Source organism: Chiloscyllium plagiosum, unplaced genomic scaffold (assembly GCF_037043375.1).
Source record: "Chiloscyllium plagiosum isolate Xiang-an unplaced genomic scaffold, Cpla_swu_hap1 HiC_scaffold_21, whole genome shotgun sequence".
Lineage (NCBI taxonomy): Eukaryota > Metazoa > Chordata > Chondrichthyes > Orectolobiformes > Hemiscylliidae > Chiloscyllium > Chiloscyllium plagiosum.
Window position 1 is genome coordinate 10,939,845 of NW_028270159.1, and position 26,017 is coordinate 10,965,861.

At 40.6% G+C, this 26,017-nt stretch overlaps 1 protein-coding gene and 1 long non-coding RNA gene across 5 annotated transcripts in view; one reads left to right on the forward strand and one right to left on the reverse strand.

Annotated features, from left to right (window-relative positions):
* The window catches only part of gpsm1b (G protein signaling modulator 1b), a 255,633-nt gene that overhangs the window by 212,760 nt on the left and 16,856 nt on the right, over positions 1-26,017 (reverse strand). For 2 of the 4 annotated variants that reach the window (XM_087998244.1, XM_087998247.1), the window contains one exon: positions 21,552-21,639. In XM_087998244.1, coding sequence (XP_087854370.1) covers positions 21,552-21,639 — 88 coding nt within the window. Of the gene's footprint in view, positions 1-12,430; positions 12,686-21,551; positions 21,640-26,017 lie in introns of those variants that run through there. The other 2 variants (XM_087998246.1, XM_087998249.1) reach the window with 2 other exon arrangements.
* On the forward strand, positions 373-20,015 carry LOC148146093 (uncharacterized). The gene is made up of 3 exons (XR_015760690.1): positions 373-489; positions 18,817-19,046; positions 19,834-20,015. It is a non-coding gene; the product is annotated as an uncharacterized LOC148146093 (long non-coding RNA).

The following is a 26,017-nucleotide window of genomic DNA, read 5'->3' on the forward strand; positions in this document are numbered from 1 at the left end:
ATTTGGTGAATAGAGTTCTGGGAAAAATACCATGATTATAACAAAATAAAAAGCAAGTTGAATTCATTGTAATTACACTATGCAACTGTATGTGGGTTTATTCACAGGTTAAAAGAAAACCTACTGATACTTGATTAAATGGCATACTCAAAAGGAATTAAATTTCTGTGCACATTTTTGAATAAATCCGTCAGCAAATTTCCAGAGCAATTATTAACAAGGTCATTCACAAGTGGCAGCTATTTATGCAACAGCTACAGGAAGATAAGCATAATTCAGAACAGGATCAATCTACACTGTTAACAGCTAAAAAAAACCCCAACAAAAATCAAGTGCTGTGCACAATGCACAGTACTTAATTCATCAGAATGAGAAAGGACAGAACCACAGGTGACTGATCATCACTGGAATCTAATCAACAATCCTCATAAAACCATTCCGTTCTCTTTCAGAGGAGATGTCAAAGCAATGTCCCATCTGCTCTTGCTGGTGAGTACAGTATTCCAATATAACTAAAAACAGAAATAAGGTCATTATCACTTGGCTGTTTGTAAATTTTTTCTGCAAGCTAATTAGCTGTTACATATCCTACCGTACTGCAGTAATAAGAGGGATCGTCTTCTGAGGTGAGAGATAAGGAGTAATTGTTACCTCTCAGAGGGTTTGGACACTTTGGAACTCTCTGCCTTTGACTGCAGTGAAAGCAGGGTTATTGAATATTTTTGCAGGTGGACATGGACTGATTCCCTTGCTTAACAAGAATCTAAGTTTACTGGAGGTGTCAGTGAAAACAGAGAATTCAAAACCCCCAAAAGAACAGCCATCATCCTACTAATTGGTGGAGCAGGTCCCAGGACAGAATCATCTACTCCCATTCTCAATTCACATGTTCACTGACCATGTCTGAAGTGTCTGAACATTAAGTGTTTTATTGGCTGTAACATGAAAAATTTCTGAGATTGTGAAAAGCAGCATATAAATACTAGTCACTTTTTTTACGCAGCACCTTCTGTTCACATGACTAGATTATAAGCTAACATCCTCTTTCAGGACACCATGGTGCATGTCTTTTTTTCCTTATTGAAAACAGGGACACAGAAACTAAATTGTCACACTTCATACCATTCTGGCCCCCAACACAACTAAGTGACTACTGATTACGACGTTATCTGTCCTCAATGTAGTTGTATAATTGGAATATCATTCTTCAAAAAAATACATTTCTAAGAATGAGCTCAAATTTTGGATCAACCGTGGGGATCAGTATTTTTAACAAGTAAAAATCCTCAACTGACTAACCCAGTGGTGAAGCGTTCCTTTCCCACTTAAGGCAGTAATTCCTGAGAAGTTCAGAGAAATCAAAAGGGTACTGGATGCAGAATCTTAACACAGAGGTAGATAGATTTCAAGGAGATGAAACATTATTAGGGATGTGCAGAATTGTAGAGCTGAAGTCAAAATCAGATCAGTCATGATCTTACTGAATGGCAGAGCAATCTTGAAGAGACAAGAGGCTTTCTCTTGTTGCGTTTCAGAACACGACAGCAATTATTTCATCCATTTCTGGAGATGGAGAGCATTATTTCATAGAATTCCTGCAGCGTGGAAGCAGACCATTTGGCCAATCGAGTCGAGACCAATCCTCCAAAGAGCATCCCAATCAGACCCAAAACTATTCCCTATCCCTGAAACACTGCATTTCCCATGGCTAATTGACCTAGCATGCATGTCCCTGGACACCATGGGCAATTGAGCATGCCCAATCCACCTAACCTGCACATCTTTGAACTGTGGGAGGAAGCCCACGCAGACATGAAGAGAACATGCAAACTCCACACAGACAGCCTTCCGAGTCCTTGGCATTGTGAGACAGCAGTGCTAACCACTGAGTCTCCATGCCACCCCTAAATCCAAAGATGTGCAGGTTAGGTGAATTGGCCAAGCCAAGTTGCCCATCGTGTTCAGGGATGTATAGCTTAGGTCCATTAATCTGGGGTAAATGTAGAGTAGTAGGGGAATGGATCTGGGTGAGTTACTCTTTGGAGGGTCATTCTGTGGACTTGTTGGGCCAAAGGGCCTGTTTCCACACTGTAGAGATTCTAGATTCTACGAATAAGTATTATGCCTTCATTCTTTACCAAGACTAGGGAGAACTGATAAATTATCCCATTTAGTTATCATGTGACAAAGCTGCTCATTCAACAGGGTTATGAAGTCCTTGGCCTTTTTTAAAAGAGAGGTTGTAAATGACACAGACTCTGAAAAGTTTGGAGGTGTAGGATTTTAGGGCAAATTTGGTAATAGCTAATAGATACTGCCTCAGGCCGAGGCTTTCAAGTTTTATTTTAAAAAATACTTGTATAACGTAAGGGGAGCTGCCAGTTCTACCAGCGCTTTTATTTTTAGCAGTGGGGTGGAAGAAAAGGTCCAGGCTGGTACTCTCTCTCTCTGACATACTCTGTGTTTGATTTTACCTTTCGTGCCAAGGGGTGTTTATGGGGATTGTTGTCAGCATTTGGAACAGCATCATTAAGCTGGAGTGATCTGTTGGGTTTTTGGAGAGGTTACGTTATTTGGTATTCTGTTTTCTGTTGCTTGTGTTTCATTCAGTAATCTTGTAAATAATATCCATTTTGTTTAAAACTGAGTAGTTGGACTAGCTGATTCTCTCCTGGAAAATCCACTATACACCTGCATAAAACAACTAGCAAAGTTAGGGTCTGGCTACCTTCTTAAGATGTTTTGAGGGGTCTGGCCTGGTCCATAACAATCATCCCACCCAAACTCAGACCAGCTTCAAGCTCTCACAGTCACACATGTTCACACACTCTTCAACAGAAAGAGTATTTGATACAGATTACTAAAACTGTAACAGCACACCTGAACAGAAACACAATGTGGAGAAAGTGAGGACTACAGATGCTGAAGAAGGGCTTGTGCCTGAAACATCGATTCTCCTGCTCTTCGGATGCTGCCTGGCCTGCTGTGTTTGTCCAGCACCACATTTTTCAACAGAAACACAATACGTCTATTAATGCATTAGCCATCTCTTTACAGCAATGAATTTTGGAAAAATAGCACCTAAAACACTCTCCATTCTCCATAGCACAAAGTTCATCGAAGGATTTGGAGTCCACCGCTTAAACTCAAATTTCATTCCAAGGCTTGTGCCTTTTGGAAGAGTAACTACCAGACACTGGTCCAAACTGTGCCCTTCATCATCTTTGCTCAACTACCCTAGTTTATTTTGAAGCAAACATTTTATGTAATCAACCTGTTCAGGAATATTATTACTCATCTCTGGAGTATACGGGATTGGATCCCAGACCATCTGGCTTAGTTTAAAGTAGAGTTCACCACCTTATGCATGTTTTCCATGGTCAAGTTAGTGGTATGGGAATCCCTGAATCAGAAGGTTGTGTTTCAAGGCTCGATCTGGAGACTTGAGCACAAAAAGCTCAGCTGAATATATGAATGGGCAGCACTGAGGAAGTGCTATCGTGTTGGAGATGCTCACTTTCATATGAAACGTTAGCCTGATGCAGCCTCAGCTCTGTCAGGTGGATGTTTCAATGAAGAACAGGGAAAATATTCCTGGGGCTCTGGTCAATATTGTTGCCCTTAAGTTAACATTGAAAAATAATTAGCAGTCACGAGCACATTAATGTTTGAGAGTATGATCCTGCTTCACAACGATGATTACACTTCAAAAGTGCTTTTGAACTGAGAGTCCAACAGTGGCCATGTAACAATTGCTGTTTGCTGGAAAAATCCATGTGTTCCACTAAATCTGCTTTCCTGGTCTGGTCTACATATGGCTCCAGATTCACAGCAACGCGGCTGAGTCTTAACTGTCCTCTGGATGATTAGTGATGGGCAATAAATACTGGTCTAACCAGTGACACCACATCCTGTCAATGAATAAAAAAACCCTATAGACTTTTACACCCAATATTAAAGGGATTGTAAAAATATGCATCTGTGTTTTTCAAGGTCATTTCTCAGTTCTGCTCTTTGAAAAACAAATTGCATTAATCTTATTCGTACTTTATTCATGTGATAGTGAGGATTGGCATTGCTTTCTGGTTAAATAGCATGGGTTGAACCCACTTCCTTGAAAGACTACTTTACACACTGCATTTGTACAAGTTAAATGGGTTCATGAGCAACAGCATTCATTCAGAACTTTGTGAACCCTGAACACTTAACATGCACCATTGTTTCACCCATCTAAATATTTTATGATTCTGTTTTAAATTTGAAGTGAATACAGACCCTACTTCAACTGTCAATGCAAGAATCTGTGAATTTTCAACCAATCTGCAACCAAACATCCCAACTCCAACAAGATTATTGCACCAGCAAAATGCACCAAGTTGAAAGATTTTACATCATAGTTGTAATTATCTCAATCATTCAACAACAGCGTGGTCTCCAGGCATAAATTAGCAACCATCGGCATTAGGAAACATAAATCAAACTCTTCTACATCACAGCTAATCATCTACCTCGCTGCAGTTTTCCCCACACTCTCCCAAAATTCCCTAATAACCAGCAGTAAGTAGAAATCTCTTGATCTCTACTTTGGACATATTCAATGAGTTAACTTCCATTGCTATCTGAAACACAGGATTTCAAAAGATCCCCAATATCTCAATCAATAAATACATGACCATAAGATTGGGGCTTGTGGTGTCACAATATGTATCCCCTTCACATTCTGTACAAAATGGTTGGCCTTTATTTCAGTCTGTTTCTCACCTTCTAGTTCTCATGATGCAAGGTGAAAAGTCTCATGCTAGAAACTGGGGATTGAAAATGAAGTTTGTTAGTATTTTGTATTTTCTGTGTAGCATGAAACCTCACTTACTCATATTTCAATATTAACTAACCTTCTATAAATGTAAACAGACCATTTGTAAGGTGTCTATTATTAACAGTGTTTCAGAAATGGCAATGCTCTAGTCTTCGAAGGAATGGCAGCTAACCTTCAAATGGAGTGGGAGAAAGTGTGGTGCTGGAAAAGCACAGCCGGTCAGGCAGCATCCGAGGAGCAAAACATTTCTGACAAAGAGCTTACACTAGAAATGTTGACTCTCCTGCTCCTCGGATGTTGCCTGACTGGCTGTGCTTTTCCAGCAGCACACTTTTTGATCCAAATGGAGTGAGCAAGGGGCCATCTTAATGTCATGAGAGGCTTTCCCATGATCAGTGGCCAAAAAGAATTCAGACAATTGATTGGCACAATTGTAGGGCTCCAGCTCCAAGTAACACAGTGCGTTAACAAATGAGAAAGGTCAGAGGGCAGTCTCGGCCAGTAAGTTGTTGTCGTCAGATGGAAATAGGACTAGGAGAGGAGATAGATTGAGGGAAGAATTCCCTACCACTTGGACTAGTCTGCAGGATACTGTCTCCACAACTTTTAAAAAGAGACTCATATGTTCCATGCCAAATGCCTGCTTATCCTCCAATAACAGAGAACCATCCTCAATTATCATTTGCCTAATGAACTAATATGTTACATCTAAACTGCAGCTTAAAACTAAATAGATTGCCTGAAAAATCCTTACAAATAATTGACTGCCTATAATTAACTGTGATTACAAATCCCCCTCAAAAATCTAACATTTAACCCCTCATCTTCTTTTACCAACTGTTTAAAACTATGCAGACTGCTCTGGTCTGCCGCATCCAATTAAAATATCCTTCCTAGCTTGCCATTACCTGCAAATTTGAATTGAAGCTGTTAAAATGGAACTTAGAAACAACTGACAGATTGATAAACAAACAATAACTTCCCTGGCCAATTAGGGAAACCATTGCCTCCAAGTTCCCCTTCCAAGACACACACCCTAACTTGGAAATTCATCAGTGTGCTTTCATCTGCGCTAGGTTGAAGTGCTGAAACACTATCTCTCAGGCCTATGGACTGTAGCAGGGTAAATCAACAGCAGGCAATCAGCTTCTCAGGAGCAGCTCTGATAGGTGATGATAGCGTTGCCAGTTCTCTTCACAGTTGAAGAACGAATAGGTAAAAACAAAACGTGTCTTCACCTGCCAAGTCCTCATGTACCTTCACTGTCCACAGATCTCAGACCAGGATGTGCAAGTGGGCAGATTGATATAAAAACCAAAGACTTCTCTGGTCTTGTATATCATTTCTCCACAACTGAAACAATGGAGAAGAAATTGCATGAACTTAGAAGCCAAAAGGGCAGAAAATATATTTACATTTATAATTTTTGAATTAATGTTTAATTTCATTGAACAGCTTAGTTATCACAATACCAATGTGAGTTGATGAAACACATTTTCTAATTTGCCAAACAGTTGAAAGTCATTGCTAAGTGTAAATAAACTAATTAAAATAGGGAATTCAAGAAAAATTTACGTTTGAACTAAGCGGTTGGAATATAAAACTTGCTAGCACAGAGAGTGGTTAAAGAAAATAGCATAAAATGTATTGAAAGGAGTGTCAGATATGTACTTCAAAGAGGATGAAGTGGGATATTTCAATAGGTTTCAGCGAAAAGGTTAGGAAGAGATTCACATAGAGCATAAACATTGAGACAGTCATTGGGTGAACAGTGTACAGCCTGCATGCTGTAAACCCAATGTGATTTTTTGCCAAACATGTACCACATTCTTGGAGATTATCAAGAAAGAAGAAGCACTAAACAAATGACTATCTTGTTTTTAAAATTCTCCTCAAAGGTTTTACTCCTGGTGATGATGAGAGTATACAGAATAATTATTTCATTTCCTGGAGATTCTACAAATTGAAAGGCTTGGCAACTATAATGCCACTAGGAACTTCACTGCAACCGGTGAGACAACATGTTGAAGGAACTCTTTCAGCTGACTGGGCCCAAAGATCCAAATTCCCAGCCTAAAACTTTGCCTCTCCCTCTTGACCTTTTGTTTTTAAAATTTGTGTATGGTATGTAGCCAGCCTTTATTGTCCATCATAATTGCTCAGAGGACAGCCAAGACTCAACCAATTTGCTGAGGGTTTGGAATCACATGTCAGCCAGACTAGGGAAGGATGGCAGATTAGAATCCTGACAGTGTGGAAACAGACGCTTTGGCCCAACAAGTCCACAATGCCCCTCCGACGAGTATCCCACCCAGACCCACTACCCAACATTTCCCCTGACTAATGTAGCTAACCTGCACGTCCCTGAACACTATGGGCGATTTAGCTTGGCCAATTCAACTAATCTGCACATCTTTGGACCTTGGGAGGAAACTGGATCACCCAGAGGAAACCCGTGCAGACAGAGAGAGAATGTGCAAACTCCACACAGACAGTCGCTTGAGTCTGGAATCGAACCCGGGTCCCTAGCGCTGTGAGGCAGCAGTGCTAACCACTGAGCCACTGTGCCACCCAATTCCTTAGCCAACCAGATGGTAATTGTTTTTTTTGTATCACAATTGAAAATGACATGGTGATTTAAATTATTACCTCACAGTCGTCAATGGTCCAGTTTTAGCATCTAGGATTTTTATGGACTTCAAATTACACATTTGCCAAAGCGGGATTTGAACCCACGTCCCCAGAACATTATCCTGAGGTTTTGGATTAGTAGTCCATGTACAATACCACTTCGCCAACACCTCCACTAATCCTACCTCTTCAAATCAAATTAGCGGTCACTTTCTCCTAACATCTCCACCTTTTTTTGGTGTGAATCTGCTTTAGGGAACCAAAGGGCCATTTGCTATGTTGAAATGCTATATAAATGCAAGTTGTTGTTGTAAACAGAGTCATTTGAACATGTAGCAACACAATAGCCTGAAAGGTACTGATTCAAAATAGAAAATTAATATGTTAATGGCGGTGAAGAAAGTGACATTGCTATTCAGACACAGGTGATGAGACTTGAAGAGCCCCAGTACAGAAACACCGCACGAGAAGGATAAAACATCGAAGTGTAAATCAAGGGCTTCCAAGATTTAGTGAGTGTGAGGGAGAACTGATCTGGTTAAGGACCAGCTAGGAGTGCAGGAGACTCAGGAGCAGCAGTCTAGCAGGCCTCTATGATTCGAACATAGACCCCACAACACCTGAAAGAATCCCTGATGGACAGAAGCCACAAACGGACTGCCATGCAGGATTAGATCTGTGGGAGAAGCACAACTCACAGAAAAATCTGCATTAGCCCAAGAAACGGGCACAGCAACATTCTCTTAAAGCTGGACTGGGTCTTACTCCATAATCAAGACTCCTTTGTGAATCCACTGGAAAAAAAAACTGAAAGGTGGCCCGTATGCAAAACTGAAAGAAGCACCCATGCAAAACAATTACATTTTAAATAAAAGGGGAAATTGCACGATGACCCAAAATGAAGCCCTGCAAAATGTAGATTTAGATTTAGATTACATTACAGTGTGGAAATAGGCCCTTCGGCCCAACAAGTCCACACCAACCTGCCGAAGCGTAACCCACCCATACCACTACATTTACCCCTTACCTAACACTACAGGCAATTTAGCATGGCCAATTCACCTGGCCTGCACATCTTTGGACTGTGGGAGGAAACCGGAGCACCCGGAGGAAACCCACGCAGACACGGGGAGAACGTGCAAACTCCACACAGCCTGAGGCGAGAATTGAACCCGGGTCTCTGGCGCTGTGAGGCAGCAGTGCTAACCACTGTGCCACCGTGCCGCCCATGTAGGATCAATAACCCTGCAAGGGTTTCACACATTCCCAATGAGGTTTTCAGCACAAACATTAAAGCATAGGTTATTGGCCATGTTTGGACTTTTCAGTTTTAAACAGGAATACACAAAAATAATATCAGCCTAATGCACAAGTTTTACTCCAGGTGCAGGCCTGAAATTATACAACCACAATGTTTGAGTTTACAGCAGATCAGCAGACCTTCAACATGGAACAGTTAAACAAAGGTAATTATGAAGGCATGAGAGAGGAACTGACTAAAATCGACTGGAAGTAGAGCCTAGCAGGGAAGACAGTAGAACAAAAATGGCAGGGGTTTGTGGGTATAACTGAGGACACTGTACAGAGGTTCATCCCCAAGAAAAGAAAGATTATCAGGGGAGGGATTAGACAGCCATGGCTGACAAAGGAAGTCAGGAAATGTATCAAAGAAAAAGAGAGATCCTATAAAATGGCCAAGAGCACTGGGAAATCAGAAGATTGGGAAGGCTACAAAAACAAACAGAGGATAACAAAGAGAGAAATAAGGAAGGAGAGGATAAAATATGAAGGTAGGCTAGCCAGTAATATTAGAAATTATAGTAAAAGTTTCTTTCAATACATAAGAAACAAACGACAGGCAAAAGTAGACATTGGGCCACTTCAAACTGATGCTGGAAGGCTAGTGGTGGGAGATAAGGAAATAGCTGGAGAACTTAATAAGTACTTGGCGTCAGTCTTCACAGTGGAAGACATGAGTAATATCCCAACGATTAAAGGGAGTCAGGGGGCTGAATTGAGTATGGTTGCCATTACAAAAGAGATAGTGCTGGAAAAGCTAACAGATCTTAAAATTGACAAATCTCCTGGCCCCGATGGGCTACATCCTAGAGTTCTGAGGGAGGTCGCTGAAGAAATAGCAGAGGCATTGGTTGAGATCTTTCAAAAGTCACTGGAGTCAGGGAAAGTCCCGGATGATTGGAAGACCGCTGTTGTAACCCCATTGTTCAAGAAAGGATCAAGACAAAAGATGGAAAATTATAGGCCAATTAGCCTAACCTCGGTTGTTGGTAAAATTCTAGAATCCATCATCAAGGATGAGGTTTCTAAATTCTTGGAAGAGCAGGGTCAGATTAGAACAAGTCAACATGTATTTAGTAAGGGGAGGTCGTGCCTGATAAACCTGTTGGAATTCTTTGAAGAGGTGACAAGGACGTTAGACCAGGGAAACCCAGTGAATGTGGTCTATCTAGACTTCCAAAAGGCATTTGATAAGGTGCCACACGGGAGGCTGCTGAGTAAGGCGAGGGCCCATGGTGTTCGAGGTGAGCTACTGGCATGGATTGAGGATTGACTGTCTGACAGAAGGCAGAGAGTTGGGATAAGAGGTTCTTTTTCGGAATGGCAGCCGGTGACAAGCGGTGCCCCATAGGGTTCAGTGTTGGGGCTGCAGCTGTTCATGTTATATATTAATGATCTGGATGAAGGGACTGGGGGCATTCTAGCGAAGTTTGCCGATGATACGAAGATAGGTGGACAGGCAGGTAGTACTGAGAAAGTGAGGAGGCTGCAGAAGGATCTAGACAGTTTGGGAGAGTGGTCCAGGAAATGGCTGATGAAGTTCAATGTGAGCAAATGCGAGGTCTTGCACTTTGGAAAAAAGAATACAAGCATGGACTACTTTCTAAACGGTGAGAAAATCCATAAAGCCAAAGTACAAAAGGATCTGGGAGTGCTAGTCGAGGATTCTCTAAAGGTAAACATGCAGGTTGAGTCCGTGATTAAGAAAGCAAATGCAATGTTGTCATTTATCTCAAGAGGGTTGGAATATAAAAGCAGCAATGGGCTACTGAGACTTTATAAAGCTCTGGTTAGGCCCCATTTGGAGTACTGTGTCCAGTTTTGGTCCCCACACCTCAGGAGGGACATATTGGCACTGGAGCGTGTCCAGTGGAGATTCACACGGATGATCCCTGGAATGGTAGGTCTAACATACGAGGAACGGCTGAGGATCCTGGGATTGTACTCATTGGAGTTTAGAAGATTAAGGGGAGATCTAATAGAAACTTACAAGATAATACATGGCTTGGAAAGGGTGGACGCTAGGAAATTGTTTCTGTTAGGCAGGGAGACTAGGACTCGTGGGTACAGCCTTAAAATTAGAGGGGGTAAGTTCAGAACAGAAATGCGGAGACATTTCTTCAGCCAGAGTGGTGGGCCTGAGGAATTCATTGCCGTGGAGTGCAGTGGAGGCCGGGACGCTAAATGTCTTCAAGGCAGAGATTGATAAATTCTTGGTGTCACAAGGAATTAAGGGCTGCAGGGATAATGCGGCTAAGTGGAGTTGAAATGCCCATCAGCCATGATTAAATAGTGGAGTGGACTCAATGGGCCGAATGGCCTTACTTCCACTTCTATGTCTTATGGTCTTATGGAACAATTTGGGCAGAATCACTTAAAAGGTTCTGTGTTCACGAATGCATTCATAATAAATGGAATCATCAGTTTGTGCAGAAATCTCATTCCTTCCCCTGGCTAAAATGCTTCTTTTGCTTCCCTTTGCTGTAACTAGACTTGGTTTTTTTACAAAAATTTAGAACAAAAGCCTTTCACTTGAAAGGGAGTGAAACCAGGAGAGCAGCTGGTCTTTTCCTGCCCATGAATGTCAGAGACAAGTTCAGGACATTTGACTAACGCCGTACACACTGGGAATATCGATTGCTGCTGAGCAATCAATACTGCCAGCGACACACAGCATTTTTATTAAAGCCATGTACTGTATTAGTCCCTAGTGCATTGTCCCAAACATCAATGCAATTATATCCAACAAGCATTAGCATCAATCGCATTTAACTGCACAAATGGCACTGAACAACCAAGGTCTTGAGGTACATTGTTTCTCACACTGCTGAACACATGGAGGGAGGGAGGGAGGGAGGAAGGAAGACTGCACACAATGTGCAGAACGTGGTGGTGAATATTAATATTTCTCAGATTCTCTCAAATGATTGTGAGGTGAAGGAGAACTTAAAATGGCCGGGGAGTAAGCAACTCCTTTCTGATGGACTTTGCTAAGCAGGTGAAACTACGATCAGTGGACAGATGAAGCCTATTAGACACTGAGCTCAAAGTAAACTGAACAGAAAAATATGCTCACCATTCTGCAGTCTATTACTGCTTTGGATTCAACTGGTGTTTGGAAAGCAGAAGGGTCGTACGGAAACAGAATAACCCGATTTATTAGGACTTGTGGGAGAGTTGCAGACTAGAGCATACATCACAGAGTAAGGAGTGACCCATCCAAGGTAAAACTAAGAAGGAATTTCTTGGCTATGATGTTGCTGAATTCTTTACAACCAGAGGTCTGTTGAGACTGGGCCATTGAGTATATTCAAGACTGAGCTGGATGGATTTTTTTAAAATCAGGAAGGGAAGCAGTGTGACGGAAAACAAAGACAAAGTGGAGTTGAGGATGATCACCTCAGCCATGATCGAAATGAATGGCGGAACAGACTCAAAGGGCTCAATGGCCTGTTTCTGCTCCTACGTCTTAGGGGATCTTCTGAGTAGCGTCTTATTCTGTGAAAAATATGAACACAGCTCTTAAAAGGATGCTGAGGAAGTGAGTGCAGAACGTGGAATATCATGAACGCCTCAATTAATTACATAAGGTACAGTAAAAGCAATACGCAGCAGGCAATAACCACGGAACAAAGATCTGACAGAATAGTTATCAGACAACAATGCAGTTGATTGCTCCCTTACCTTGAAGATATTCTCCTTGCTGCTAATCTCTGACTTTCATCGCTCGGGAACAAAGCCATCAGCTTTTGTGCCTACTTGTCACAGAAATATAGCAGCCAATGCAATAAATCAGTGGGTTTCAGCTCTCGCAGCTGCCTCCAGCTGTTAGCCCACCCACTCCTACACTCAGGATGAACCGTCCTCCATCCAGTTACGAGACGGAGTGAATCACTGAAGGCAGCCGCACCTCGCTGTTCCTGACATCATCTAGAATAAATCCTCCCCCCCCGCCCCCCAAACGGGAGGTTAGTCGGGAAGAACAGCAACCATTTCCAACCCCTCGCCACTGTGGATCTCAAAAGATCAGAAGTGTGTATGTGTGTTAGATCTTTCGTCCCTCTCTCTCTCTCACACACACACACACACACACTTGGCAACGCTTTGACTGCTGGCTGTTCAGTCAGCCGAGCACATTTCATTATCAATCTTTGTGCGAACAGAAGCAGCTATAGGGCCGACTGCTGCATGGAGCGTTCCAGCCACAGGTTATAGCTGAAAACTCAACATCACAAGTCAAGTCTACACCAGGCAGACTCGAGGAGTTTGCTCTTGCAGACGCCTGGTACTGCAGGATTCCGAATGGGGGCAGAGTTGACTGCCTTAGAATTACCATGAGGTACATTTGTGGCAAACAGCATTTAAGGACAAAAGCAAGAGTGATACATCAAAAAGACGAGATAAAAATCAGGTAGGAACAGGTTCGCCAGCAGCAATAAAAACTAGCACAGACCAGTTGAATGGGATGGGCTGTTTTTGTTATTGCGCATTACATAGGATTATGAAAGAGCAATGGCACAGAAACAGGTACTGTTGGCCCAAATAGTAAAATGAATTCATGCTCCACTGGTACCTCCACCCAGCTTTTGGATTCTAAACTTACAGTGTAACCATCTTTCCCTTCTAGCTCATATTCTTGTCCAATTTCCCCTTAAACACATCTGTGCAATTTGTTTAAGCCGCTCTCTGTTGCGCTCAGTTCCACTTTCTGTAAGACCTAATAGCAGAAGTAGGCCATTCAGCCCATTGAGTCAACTCCGCCATTCAAATGAGATTATGGCTAATCAAATAATCCTCAACCCCACATTCCTACCTTTTCCACAGAACCCTGGATTACCTTAGCGATTCAAACTCTGTCCATCTCAGCCTTGAATATAATTAATAACCCATCCTTAATAACCTTTTGCGACAAAGAATTCTACAGATTCACCAACTTTCCAAGAGAAGAATTTCCTCCTCACTTTCATTTTCAATGTGCGATCCCTACTTAGAGGTTATGCCCTCTGGTCCTAGATTCTTCAAAAAAAAGAAGCAACCTTTCTGCATATAACTTGTCAAGTCCCCTAAGAATCTTCCATGTTTAATAAGGTCACCTCTCATTCTACTAAACTCCAATGAGTACATGCCCCAACCTACTAAATATCTCCTCATAAGACAGTCCTTCCATTCCAGTCAACCTCATGGATCTTCTCTGGACTGCCTCTGATGCCAGTGTAACTTTCCCTGAATAAAACGGTTCACTGTATTACAGCTGTGGTCTAACTAGCGCCTTGCAGTTTTAGCAAAACCATCCTACATTTATATTCCATCCCATTTAAAATAAAGACCAGCATTTCATTTGCCTGAACTTAGATAGTAGCTTTTTGTCATTCATGGACAAGGTCTCCAGGATGCTGCTGTTCCACAGCTTTCTGCAGTCTTTCTCCATTTAAATAACATTCAGTTCCTTTCATCTTCCTGTTAAAATGCATAAACTCTCATTTTCTCAAATTACATTGTCAAGATTTTGCTCACTTGCTTAACCTGTCTTTATCCCTTAGAAGAATGGTCATCCTTATCTCTTGCTTTCTCCTTTATTTTTGTCATCCATGAACTTGGTTTTAGTGCATTTATGTTCTTCATCCAAATCATTAATATATGTTGCAAACCCAGCAGTGATCCTTGTGGCACACCCCTAGTTGGATCGTCACTCCTCTATAGGTGAAGAAGTTTCTCCAGAATTGAGTTGTGTCTCCACTCACAAGAGCAAACATGTTCTCTGCACTCACTATTAAAATTTTTCATAATTTTAAAAGATCTCCATTAGGCCAGTCCTTTAGTTAATATGGTGACAAGAAGTGAACACATTATTCTATATCTTCAACACAATACAGTCGTTCTCAAAATATTCTTTGGTGAAGGAGCTGGGGGGTAGGAAACAGTATCATACCCCAACGATGCACTTGTGGAGATTTCCACTTTGAATGTTTGATAAATGGCATAAATTACTCAAATTAGGTGCTGAGGGGCAGTTTCTGGCAGACGACTTCATGCCTCACTTTACTAGACTCCCAGTTAGATCAGTCATGTACATTAATTTGAAGACATATGTCTTGACACAGAGGGTTGTGAATTGTTACAATGTTGTCCTCTAGGAGCTAAGTCATTGAAATGACGTAGGGAAAACAGGGGGTATGTGAGGACAGCAAGAAAATTGAATTCATTTGGGAAGCCAGCCATGATCTTTATGAATAATGAAATAAACTTGAGTAATAAAACCTGAAAGAACTATGGATGCTGTTAATCGGAAACAAAACAGAAGTTGCTGGAAAAGCTCAGCAGGTCTGGCAAGATCTGAGCAAAGAAATCAGAGTTAACATTTCAGATTGAGTGACCCTTCCTCAGAACCAGGTGGGGACATGAGAAGTCGTTGGCAAATAGGATCAAGGAAAACCCTAAAGCTCTCTTTTAGGTATATCAGGAATAAAAAATTGACGAAAGAAAGATTAGGGCCAATCAAGCATAGTAGTGGAAAGTTGTGTGTGGAGTCCAAGGAGATAGGGGAAGCGCGAAATGAATATTTTTTGTCAGTATTCACACTGGAAAAAGACAAATGTTGTCAAAGAGAATATGGAGAAACAGGCTACTACACTAGACGGGATTGAGATTCCCGTCAAGGAAGAGGTGTCAGCAATTCTGGAAAGTGTGAAAATAGATAAGTAGCCTGGGCTGGATGGGATTTATCCTAGGATTCTCTGGGAAGCCAAGGAGGAGGCTGCAGAGCGTTAGTCTTTGATCTTTATGTCATCATTGTCTACAGGAATAGTGTCAGAAGAGTGCAGGATAGCAAATGATGTCCCCTTGTTCAAGAAGGGGCACAGACACAACCCTTGTAATTATAGACCAGTGAGCCTTACTTCAGTTGTGGGGATAAATGTTGGAAAAGGTTATAAGAGATAGGATTTATAGAGTCATAGAGATGTACAGCATCGAAACAGACTCTTCAGTCCAACTCTTCCATGCCAACCCAATCTCGTCCCAACGGCCAGAATTTGGCCCATATCCTTCCAAACCCTTCCTTTCATATACCCATCCAGATACCTTTTAAATGTTGCAATCATATTAGCCTCCACCACTTCCTCTGGCAGCTCATTCCATACACACACCACCCTCTGCATGAAAAGGTTGTCCCTTAGGTCTCTTTTATATCTTTCCCGGCTCTCCCTAAACCTATGCCCTCTAGTCGTGGATTCCCCCACCCCAGGGAAGTGACTTTGTCTATTTATCCTATCCATGCCCCTCATGATTTTATGGACCTCTCAAAAGTCACCCTTCAGCCTCTGACACTCCAGGGAAAATAGCCCTAGCCTATTCAACCACTCCCTTTCGCTCAAATCCTCAAACCTGGCAACATCCTTGTAAATCTTTTCTGGAAATAAGTTGATTATGGATAGTCAACACAGTTTTGTGAAGGCTAGGTTGTGGCTCACAAACCTTAATGAGTTCTTTGAGAAGGTGACCAAACAGGATGAGGGTAAAGCGGTTGATGTGGTGTATATGGATTTCAGTAAGGCATTTCCCACAGTAGGCTATTGCACAAAATACAGAGACATGGTATTGAGAGTGATTTAGTGGTTTGGATCAGAAATTGGTGAGCTGAAAGATGACAGAGAGTGGTGGTTCATGGGAAATGTTCATCCTAGAGTTCAGTTACTATTGATGTACTGCAACGAAATGTTTTAGGACCACTGCTGTTTGTCATTTTTATAAATGACCTAGAATAGGGCGTAGAAGGATGGGTTAATAAATTTGCAGATGGCACTAAGGTGAGTGGAGTTGTGGATAGTGCTGAAGGATGTTGCAGGTGGCGCAGGGACATAGATAAGCTGCAGAGCTGAGCTGAGAGGTGGCGAGTGGAGTTTAATGCAGAAAAATGTGAGGTAATTCACTTTGGAAGGACCAACAGGAATGCAGAGTACTGGGTTAATGGCAAGATTCTTGGTAGTGTGGATGAGCAGAGAGATCTCAGTGATCACGTACATAGATCCCTGAAAGTTGCCACCCAGGTTGATAGGGTTGGCATACGGCTTGTTAGAGGGATTGAGTTTTGGAACTATGAGGTCATACTGCAGCTGTACAAAACCCTGGTGTGCCCGCACTTGGAGTATTGCGTACAGTTCTAGTCACCGTATTATAGGAAGGATGTGGAAGCTTTGGAAAGGGTGCACAGGAGATTTACGAGGATGTTGCCTGATATGGAGGGAAGGGTCTTATGAGGAAAGGTTGAGGGACTTGAGGCTGTTTTCGTAAGAGAGAAGGTTGAGACGTGACTTAACTGAGACATACAAGATAATCAGAAGGTTAGATAGGATGGACAGTGAGAGCCTTTTTCCTCAGATAGTGATGGCTAGCATGAGGGGACACAGCTTTACATTGAGGGATGATCGATATAGGACAGATGTCAGAGGTAGTTTCTTTACTTGGAGTGTAGTAGGGGCATGGAATGCACTGCCTGCAACAGTAGTAGACTCGCCAACTTTAAGGGCATTTAAATGGTAATTGGATAAACACATGGATGATAATGGAATAGTGTAAGTTAGCTGGGCTTCAGATTGGTTCCACATGTCAGCATAATGTTCTATGTTCTAGAACTCTGATTTCTCTCCACAGATGCTGTCAGACCTGAGCTTTTCCAGCAATTTCTGTTCTTGTTTCAGGCTTGAGTAATTCTGAGTGCATTCCTGCCCCCATTTGTCACACTATTTTGCAAAAGGAAGACAATGAAGAAAATATCTAAGTGTGTTCTGAGTTTATCAGCAACTGAAAGAAGAAAGAGGATGCAAGTCAACCCTTGGAGAAGAGAGAGGTGATGAGCTTCTTTCCTCGTGGGTGTGGGGACTGGAGTACAATCTCACCCACCCCCAAATCTCAGTTTTGTTTAGATATTTCCCTTAAAATCTCAAACTCATGTTTCAGTGCCCAAAAGGCTGTTTTTCTTCAAATATGCTGTTTAATCTGATTTAATTTGGTTGTTAATTTTTCCAAAGGGATATTAAAATGTTGGTGGATTTTATGGTATGTGGCTCGGTTGAAATAAAACTGTAAGGCATATCCTGGACTCTAACTGAAAGTAATTAGTTTTAGATGTAGTACACTAGAACAACACCTAAATGCAGAGTTCCAGGGAAAAAAGGGGGAAGGTGGGACTGAATTGGATCACTGTTTCACAGATCTGACCCAAATCTACTTGAATACTTCGATGCAGTTACATTTATTTTTCATCTCAGAATAGGATGTTACTATAACCATAGCGTGTCAGCACTAAATAAAGACCAAGAAAAATGAACTATATCTGAATTTTTCTGGAAAAAAAACACTTCTGTAGAATTGAATTTTACCCTTTCCCAAAAGCTGTCCTGAAATATTCAGTAACACATCAGTATCCAGCAAAACTGAACTTGAATTTAAGGATGATTTGAGTTGCCATCCTATGATAAATCACTCACTTCCTTTCTTACTGAGAACAGTGCCATTACAACTTGAGTACCACAATTTTAAACCGTATATCAAGGGTCATAGAAATGCAGGACTCTGACGCACAGAAATTCACTTTCCACAAGTCGTTCTACAAACAGAGAGGCATTCATGGAACACTGCATAATACTCAAGTCAAACCTATCTTGTTTATAGTTGGAGCAATGAAAACAGTTGCAAAGTCAGCATTATCTGGTGTTAGCAACGTGATGCACAGAGACATTATCACAAAATAATCCACCCTCTTCACATTGCTGAATCATAACAGAAAATATGCAAACCACTACATGCTACAAAAGCCTACGAACATAAAACAGATTAAATAGCAACAGGAGGAAGACTATCATAGCCAAGGTCACAACTGATTATAAATAAGAACGAAAAGTACTAGAGAAATTTAGCAGCATCTTTGGAGACAGAAACAAAGCTAATCAGTCCGATATGTTTTGCTTTTGTGCGCAAGAGGAGTTGTATTGGAGTCAAAATGTTAACTGTTTCTTTCTCTACAGATGCTGCCAGACCTACTGAGTTGCTCTCTTATTTTTTTTAAATTTCAGATTTCCAGTATGCACAGTACTTGGCTTTTACTTTCAATTGATGCGTTCATTTGGGATTATGTACACATACAGTTACAGGACTGAGTAGTAGAATATAATCTGGTCAATGCAAAACTAATCTAGACAAGGAAGGAAAGTGAACAGGAAAAAGAGAGGACATATGAAGTGCAGCAGACCATCAGAAAAAAAAATCTCAGGAGGAGAAGCTATTTTAAACCAGCCTGCAATAAGTAAGTAATAAGATCCAAATAGTGTACCAATGAGGTCCACACAAAGGTAACCAATGTTTGCTGAGTAACATAATACTAAGACCTGATTTTTAAAATTCTATTGAGCTGTGTACAGTGCCACACAAGCAAAATATGTATCCTAAACCATTAATTATACTGACATCCCAATTGGGTCTGTTCCCAAACAAAAGAAACACATTTATTTACATTAGAATTTCTCTAGAACTGAAGTAACATTCTGGCATGTTAACATTTCTGTTGCAAGGTCAGCACATTTTCAGAACTGCTCAATGTTTCATGGCATAGGATCACAGATAGAAATGCTGAATGTAATAACGACTATGTACAGAAGTGATTATTTATCAAGATAAACAAATTTGTCCCAAGTCCATAAAACCAATCATTGGTGGAATGGCATCATTAAGTCATTCACAAATACTGTGAAGAAATATTGCAGTTTTGGGAAGTGTGTTAATCAGAAATTAATTTGTTCACATTGATAACCAAGTTCATTGGATAAATCTTTCAAGCATTTGGCATGGCTTCTGGAAAGAGCAGTGGAAATTGCGAGGAGCATATCATAAGCAAGGTAATGGGAGATGACATTCACCAAGCATCTGTAATTCAGTAAGTAAAAGGGAGAGCTTGGACTCTCAATGGGCTAACTATGGATCTCAGTTGGTTGACACCTTCAAGACTCTCAGTTAAAGAACAAAGAAAATGTTGCATTTATTTAGTTGCATCTGGATGAACATACAATAATCCATTTTTGTTTGATATCCTAAAGGTTTTGGGCCTATGCAGTGGTTTATAAGATTTCTAGGAATTAACGGCTGCCAGGAACAAAATAAAGGAGAAAGTGAGTACTTCAGATGCTGGAGATCAGAGTTCAGAGTGTAGCGTTAGAAAAGCACAGCAAGCCAGGTAACATCTGAGGAACAGGAGTGTCGACCTTACGGGTACTCCTCAGATGCTGCCTGACCTGTTGTTTTTCCAACGCCACAGTTTTTGACCCAGGAACGTAATAATTTGGGCAATATGGAATTATTGATTAGTTGATATAACTCATTAAACAAAATTTATGAGAAAATGTGTCAAAGTTCTGAATAGCTTCTCCCAGCTTTGCTGACTCCAAAGAAATTTAACAATGCTTTGCCAATTCACAGTTAAGAATAATTTCAACTTTAATAAATTGCTAATAAATTAAAATAAGCTGATTTGATGTTAAAAAGAAGATTTCATTTGAATTTTAACAAAATACAATGACAGAGTTACACAGAAATATCTCCCAGTTTCCTGGTTGGCCAGAATTTCAAACCCAAAGCCCTGGAACTCCAAATGACTTCAAGGAGACACTGTGTTATAGACATACAAGGTTATGGTGATAAAACAGACAAGTAACTGATCAGTATCTTTGATGCCAGAACACTGCCTCCTGAACCAAAGGTCACAAAGCGGAATTTTCTTTCAAAAGGAACATGTAGTATCCCAATCATGTTGTAAAATCATACAGCACTGAATGAAGTCATTTGGCCAATCATTCCTGCTTTGGCTCATTGGGAGAGCTACCCAATTAATCCTTCCTTTCTCCCCCATACCTCTAAATATCTCCTTTCCCAATACTGATCTAATTCACCTATTGAAACTGCTAGCAACCTTTTAGGGAGTACATTCTGGATTATGACAACTTGCTACTCGAGAACATTCCGGATTTCCTCTCTGCTTCTTTATCCAAATACCTTGAATCTGTGAACTGTTTACTAACCTCCCAAGCTGAAGACATAGTGTCTCTCTCTGTTAACTCTAACTCTAATGTTATATTCTGTATTCTGTTCGATTACCCTGTTGTAAGGTATGATTTACCTGGTCAGCATACAAAAAATACTTTCCATTGTATCCTGGCACATGAGACAATAATAAACCAAATCAAAAAAATCCATAAAATTGATTACCTTTATTAAATCTTATCTTAACCATTCCTGCTGTAAGAGAACAGCCCCAGTTTCACATGCCTCTTCAATAGTCAGATCACTTAATGTCTTCAAAGGAGATTTCAGAGTTCTAAATTATACATGACTGGGAGCATCTACAATCCAGGATTGAGAGAAAGAATCCAGAACTTTTGCATTGGGATTTCAGTCAGTAATTTCTCAAACACCTGTGCTGACATTCAGACATATGAAAGCGTTTAAGCTATTCCAACTTCTTGGTAAAATAACTTGTCAAAACTTGCGGGCTCGGTTTTCACAAGGCAGTATAAGTCAGACAGACAAGGAGCAAGAAGGTAGAAACCACAAAAACAAATTCCAGTGAGTCAATGTCTTTGGGCAAGAGAAGTGGGGACACAAATCTTCCTGGAATTCAATTTCTGACAGCATCAGGTTCAATATAGAGCAAGTGAAGGAAAAGAAATAATTGCTTCGTATTGCAATCACTAGTCTTCTATCACAGTCTGTGATTCCAATATGCACGCCCACAAACACACAACAAGGCAGCATTACTTACCGGTTACGAGGTGAACATCCTCTTTCCCAGCTTGTTATCTCAGCTTCAAACGAGACTGCTCCATTCATCACCATCCCATTTGCATGTGCTGCAAAGAAATCAAAACCAATTAGTTAGGAACTTGGTTCAGGTTAAGAACAAAATATCTGTTGATAAGGCCATGTCAACCAATAAGTAGGCATGAGTGGCACAATTCACATACATCAGAGAAAGCAAAGTTTATTAACAAAGAAAAAAGTAACTCAGAACTACAACAACAGAACATATAGCAAAACCACAGCATTGCCTTTTAATAAAAGCAGGGTTAATTCTCCAGGAAAATGCGGTAAGGGGTGAATAATTAATGCCGGCAAATGCTTTGGCTGAAACCAATCCAACACACAGGCAACAACACAGTCTCCAGATTTTATAACTTGAAGAGAAAGCACAGCAAATTATTCAAAAACATTTATTCTCTTATCAGGAGGCTATGTAAACACTGTGCTTAACGTACAAGTGCCAGATTGAGAGAATCATGCAACTTATTCTGGCAAATAAACAATTTACTACTGCACAGATTCAACAATCTCATCCAGCCAAGAGATAAGTTCAAAGTAACATGTGGTTCTACGTTCTGTGTGGTGTCAACTTCAACAGCTTCACAATCCAAAATGAAATAATATCAGCAATGTTTTCTGGAGAGCACTGCCAACTAAAAACTTTTGACCCGCTTCAATGGAACTAAAATAAAATAGCTTTATTCCAGAGGAAAGCTAACATTTTGCTGTTTCCCCAACAGTCCTTGTGGAACCAAAGAGCACAAAAGATGTCCATTCAGGTCAGTGTGCCTGTGCTGGCTATTAGATGGAGTTATCAAAACTAGTCCTCCTACCCAGATCTTTCCCCATACCCCGAAACTTTATCCCTCTTAAGTAAGGAATCAATTCATTTCTGTAAGTTTACCACGAATCTGTTTCAACTGCCCTTTCAGACATTTATTTCGAATCAAATTGCTGCCATTAGAAAAAAAAGTTTGTTGCCCATTTCACCTCTGGCTCTTTTTGGAGCTGATCACAAGGTACAGGAAGACTTCCAAATTTGAAAAGCCAGAAATTGAGAATCCTTATTGAGCAGAAATCCTTATTTTGGATTTATGATGGTTTTATTTTCTTTCCCTGAATCAACCTGTTCTGAGATATGAAAACACAGCCATAGACCAGGTGGGACTTGAAATTCAAAGACCAGTAGATGCTGGAAGTCAAGATCCAAAACAAAACTTGCTGTAAAAACTAGCAGTTCTAGAACCAACTGTAAACCTTCCACATTAACTCTACTTTCTTTCCTCAGATGCCTGCAGACCTGCTGAGATTTTGCTGCAATGTTTATTTTTGTTCCAGGTGGGAATTAAACCCAGGTCTCCAGGGTCAGACATAGGAACACTATCAATGTGCAAAACAAGATATTCTACTTGGGTTCACAGGATCACCAAGCACTTCTTTAAACAGATCTTAATGGCCCTATTGTCTGAAGTGTGCCTTTGCCTGCTTGATATCTAGGTACATTGTTATGTAAGTCACCACATCTTCAATAAGTGATCTAAATTTATAACTCCATCAAACACCATTCTCAACTAATACATTCATATTAACTTCGATTATCCAAATGAGACAGGCAGGGAGTATTTTAGAGTCATAGAGATGTACAGCATGGAAACAGACCCTTCGGTCCAACCCTTCCATGCTGACCAGATATCCCAACCCAATCTAGTCCCACCTGCCAGCACCCGGCCCATTTCCCTCCAAACCTTTCCTATTCATATACACATCCAAATGCCTCTTTGTTCAGATATCCGATTGTTTGGATAACTGATCTGTTCATAAACAAAGGATGCATTTATGGGACCTTCAGATCTTGTTCGGATAATCTGAAATTCGGATAACCGAGGTTGTTATGTATATTAGTATGCAGTTCACAGTGCATGCAACATTATCAGCACTGTGAGCCTTAAATTGCCAATTGCCAACATAATTCTTCACACAATAAGGATTATTTAGCAGATATTGTCCATTGCCAAATCACATCTAATGTTGCAGACCATATGTTGCAAAGTTTAGTGGATCATACCAAACAGCAAATCTCTTCACTGCTGACCTTATCCAACAAACCTATGCTTTCAAACCTCTCAACACAGCATACAGCATGAGATGGGATTCTACAGTAGGATAATTTAACAAATGCTCTCCGGAACAGGCAAAGTATTACACCAAAAACTGATCTTGGATAGTTAGTCAGGTTTGCAACACTTAAGTGCAACGTTCTTCTGTTCGCACAACTGAAACACACAGTTTCCAGAGTGCTGCTGCCAGAAAAGAATTATCGATAATGTTGCCAGCACGAACTGGAAGCTGCATACGTTACTACATGGGGCCTTGTTGTTTGCAAACAGATAGAACATACTCTGCACCTGTTTCAACTCAAAGAGTGTGACAGCCATTTTCTGGCTCCTTTCTCAAATCAATCCCTTTACCAATCAAACTCAACGTGCCTGCCTGAAAATATAAACAAAACTGGGCAGTTAACTATTATCAAACGGTGCATTCGCTATGGCAGTGTCTCTCCCCACGTCCACTTGCTAACCAATCATATAGTATACATACTGTTTTCCTTTTACATTGGTATTCTTGCAAATTGCTCTGATGAGTACAAGACAAAAGGCTTTAATGTGATGCACCTTTTTTTCATGCTGCCAAATATTAAATCTAATTATTTGCGATTTATGAGTTTCTTGATTTTTCACTCACATGTATCTTATATTTCATCTCCACAAAATTATAAATTACTTTCAGGTGAATGCAGAACCTTCTCAGCCAAAGACATGGATCAGCAAAATAAAGTTTATTTGGGCACACAATTATTAACATCACTTACCTTTCATAAAAGAACAGGACAGTGCTGGGACAATGTCATCGATGCAAATGGAATTTGAAGGCACTTACTTAAAGTAATCCAGCAATGATGACTTTTCATAAGTTTGTAACAGCCTCCTGGTTGCTTAAACACAGACAGATTGCTAACTTGGCCGAAAGCAAAGGATGCTGGATACACTGGCAAAGTGAAACTCTTAAATCACAAAACCCACACACTAGACACAGTACAAACACAGCAGCCAGGTTTTAATGACATTAGTATAATGTAAAAGGCAACAGTTATTCTGGACAGACACCCTAACAACTTCTTCACTCAACAAAGGAGGGCCCAGGATGAAAGGCACTGAGTCCTGCTACACAAAGAAACTAACAGCAGCACCCCATCTAATTGGTACACTTAATAGTTTGAAACAAGAGTCTATCTCCCTGACTGGCCAGAACTAAACAAAGTTCCAGAAAACCATCTAAAACGTATAAAAACATGGATTCACCTGCAGACCTCTCTCTTGGAACTGCTCTCGGGAATCTGTGGAGTTGTCTGAGGCCTTCTGAAGAGACCAGCATGTTTACTGGCAGAGACCAGCTGACAATCCAGAGACAGAAAGGTAGCAGCTTCGCAGACTCAGAGACAGAGCAGCAGAGAGCATAAATTTACAAGAGACTCGGGAAGTATTGTAACCTTAAAGGGCTAAATTGGATTAGGAATAGTATATTTAGTATTAAAGTTTGTTGTAATTTTGCTCTGAATAAACAGGGACTGCTTCACTTTGGAATTGTTTTGTGTACGTAATGATTTGACCGCTGTGGTACTGTGGGACACTTGGGCAAAATTATTCATAACATTCTGGTCGGAGTTGAGTGCAATTCATTTAAAGAGGAACCAAACCAGTTTTAATTGACCACGAAGTACTTTTGGACATCATTAAAAAGGTGCTAAGGACTACAAATCTATTTCCATTTCTAATTGACTGAAGGAAGCCAATGAATAACCAATCATATGTTTCTTGACCTAGAATTAAGGGCCAAAACAAACCAGAACAGCATGTTCAAAACAAAAGTGAATATGAAACAACATGGCTCATTGCCCAATATAGGGGATTAATCACATTCAAAGGCGATTATATTGATGGAATAAACGCTGGCAGATGGATTTCAACATGAATGAACATAAGGTAATACTTTCAAAAAACATGGCAAATATGAAATTGCTGCCCATTGATAATTAAAATGCTTTTGGTCTGAATTAGTTCGTTAACTGTTCATGATTTGAGTGGCATAGTACATGCAGATTCTTCAGGCAAAACTAAGAAAGGATGGGGATGAGTGTGCAAATGTGAAGTCATTTTAAAGCTTAGTAAACATTCTGTCCATACTTTACTATTTTCTTTGTAATGCTCATAGATGCATTTGGAGGGAAACTAGATAAATTCAAAAGGAGAAAATTAAATGGAAAGTTTGGGCTGATAGGATTAGGTGAAAAAGACTAGAGACAGTTGATATAATTAAAATCAAGTCAAATGCTTGAAATTGAAATAAACTTTTCAGTTTTTAGATACAATG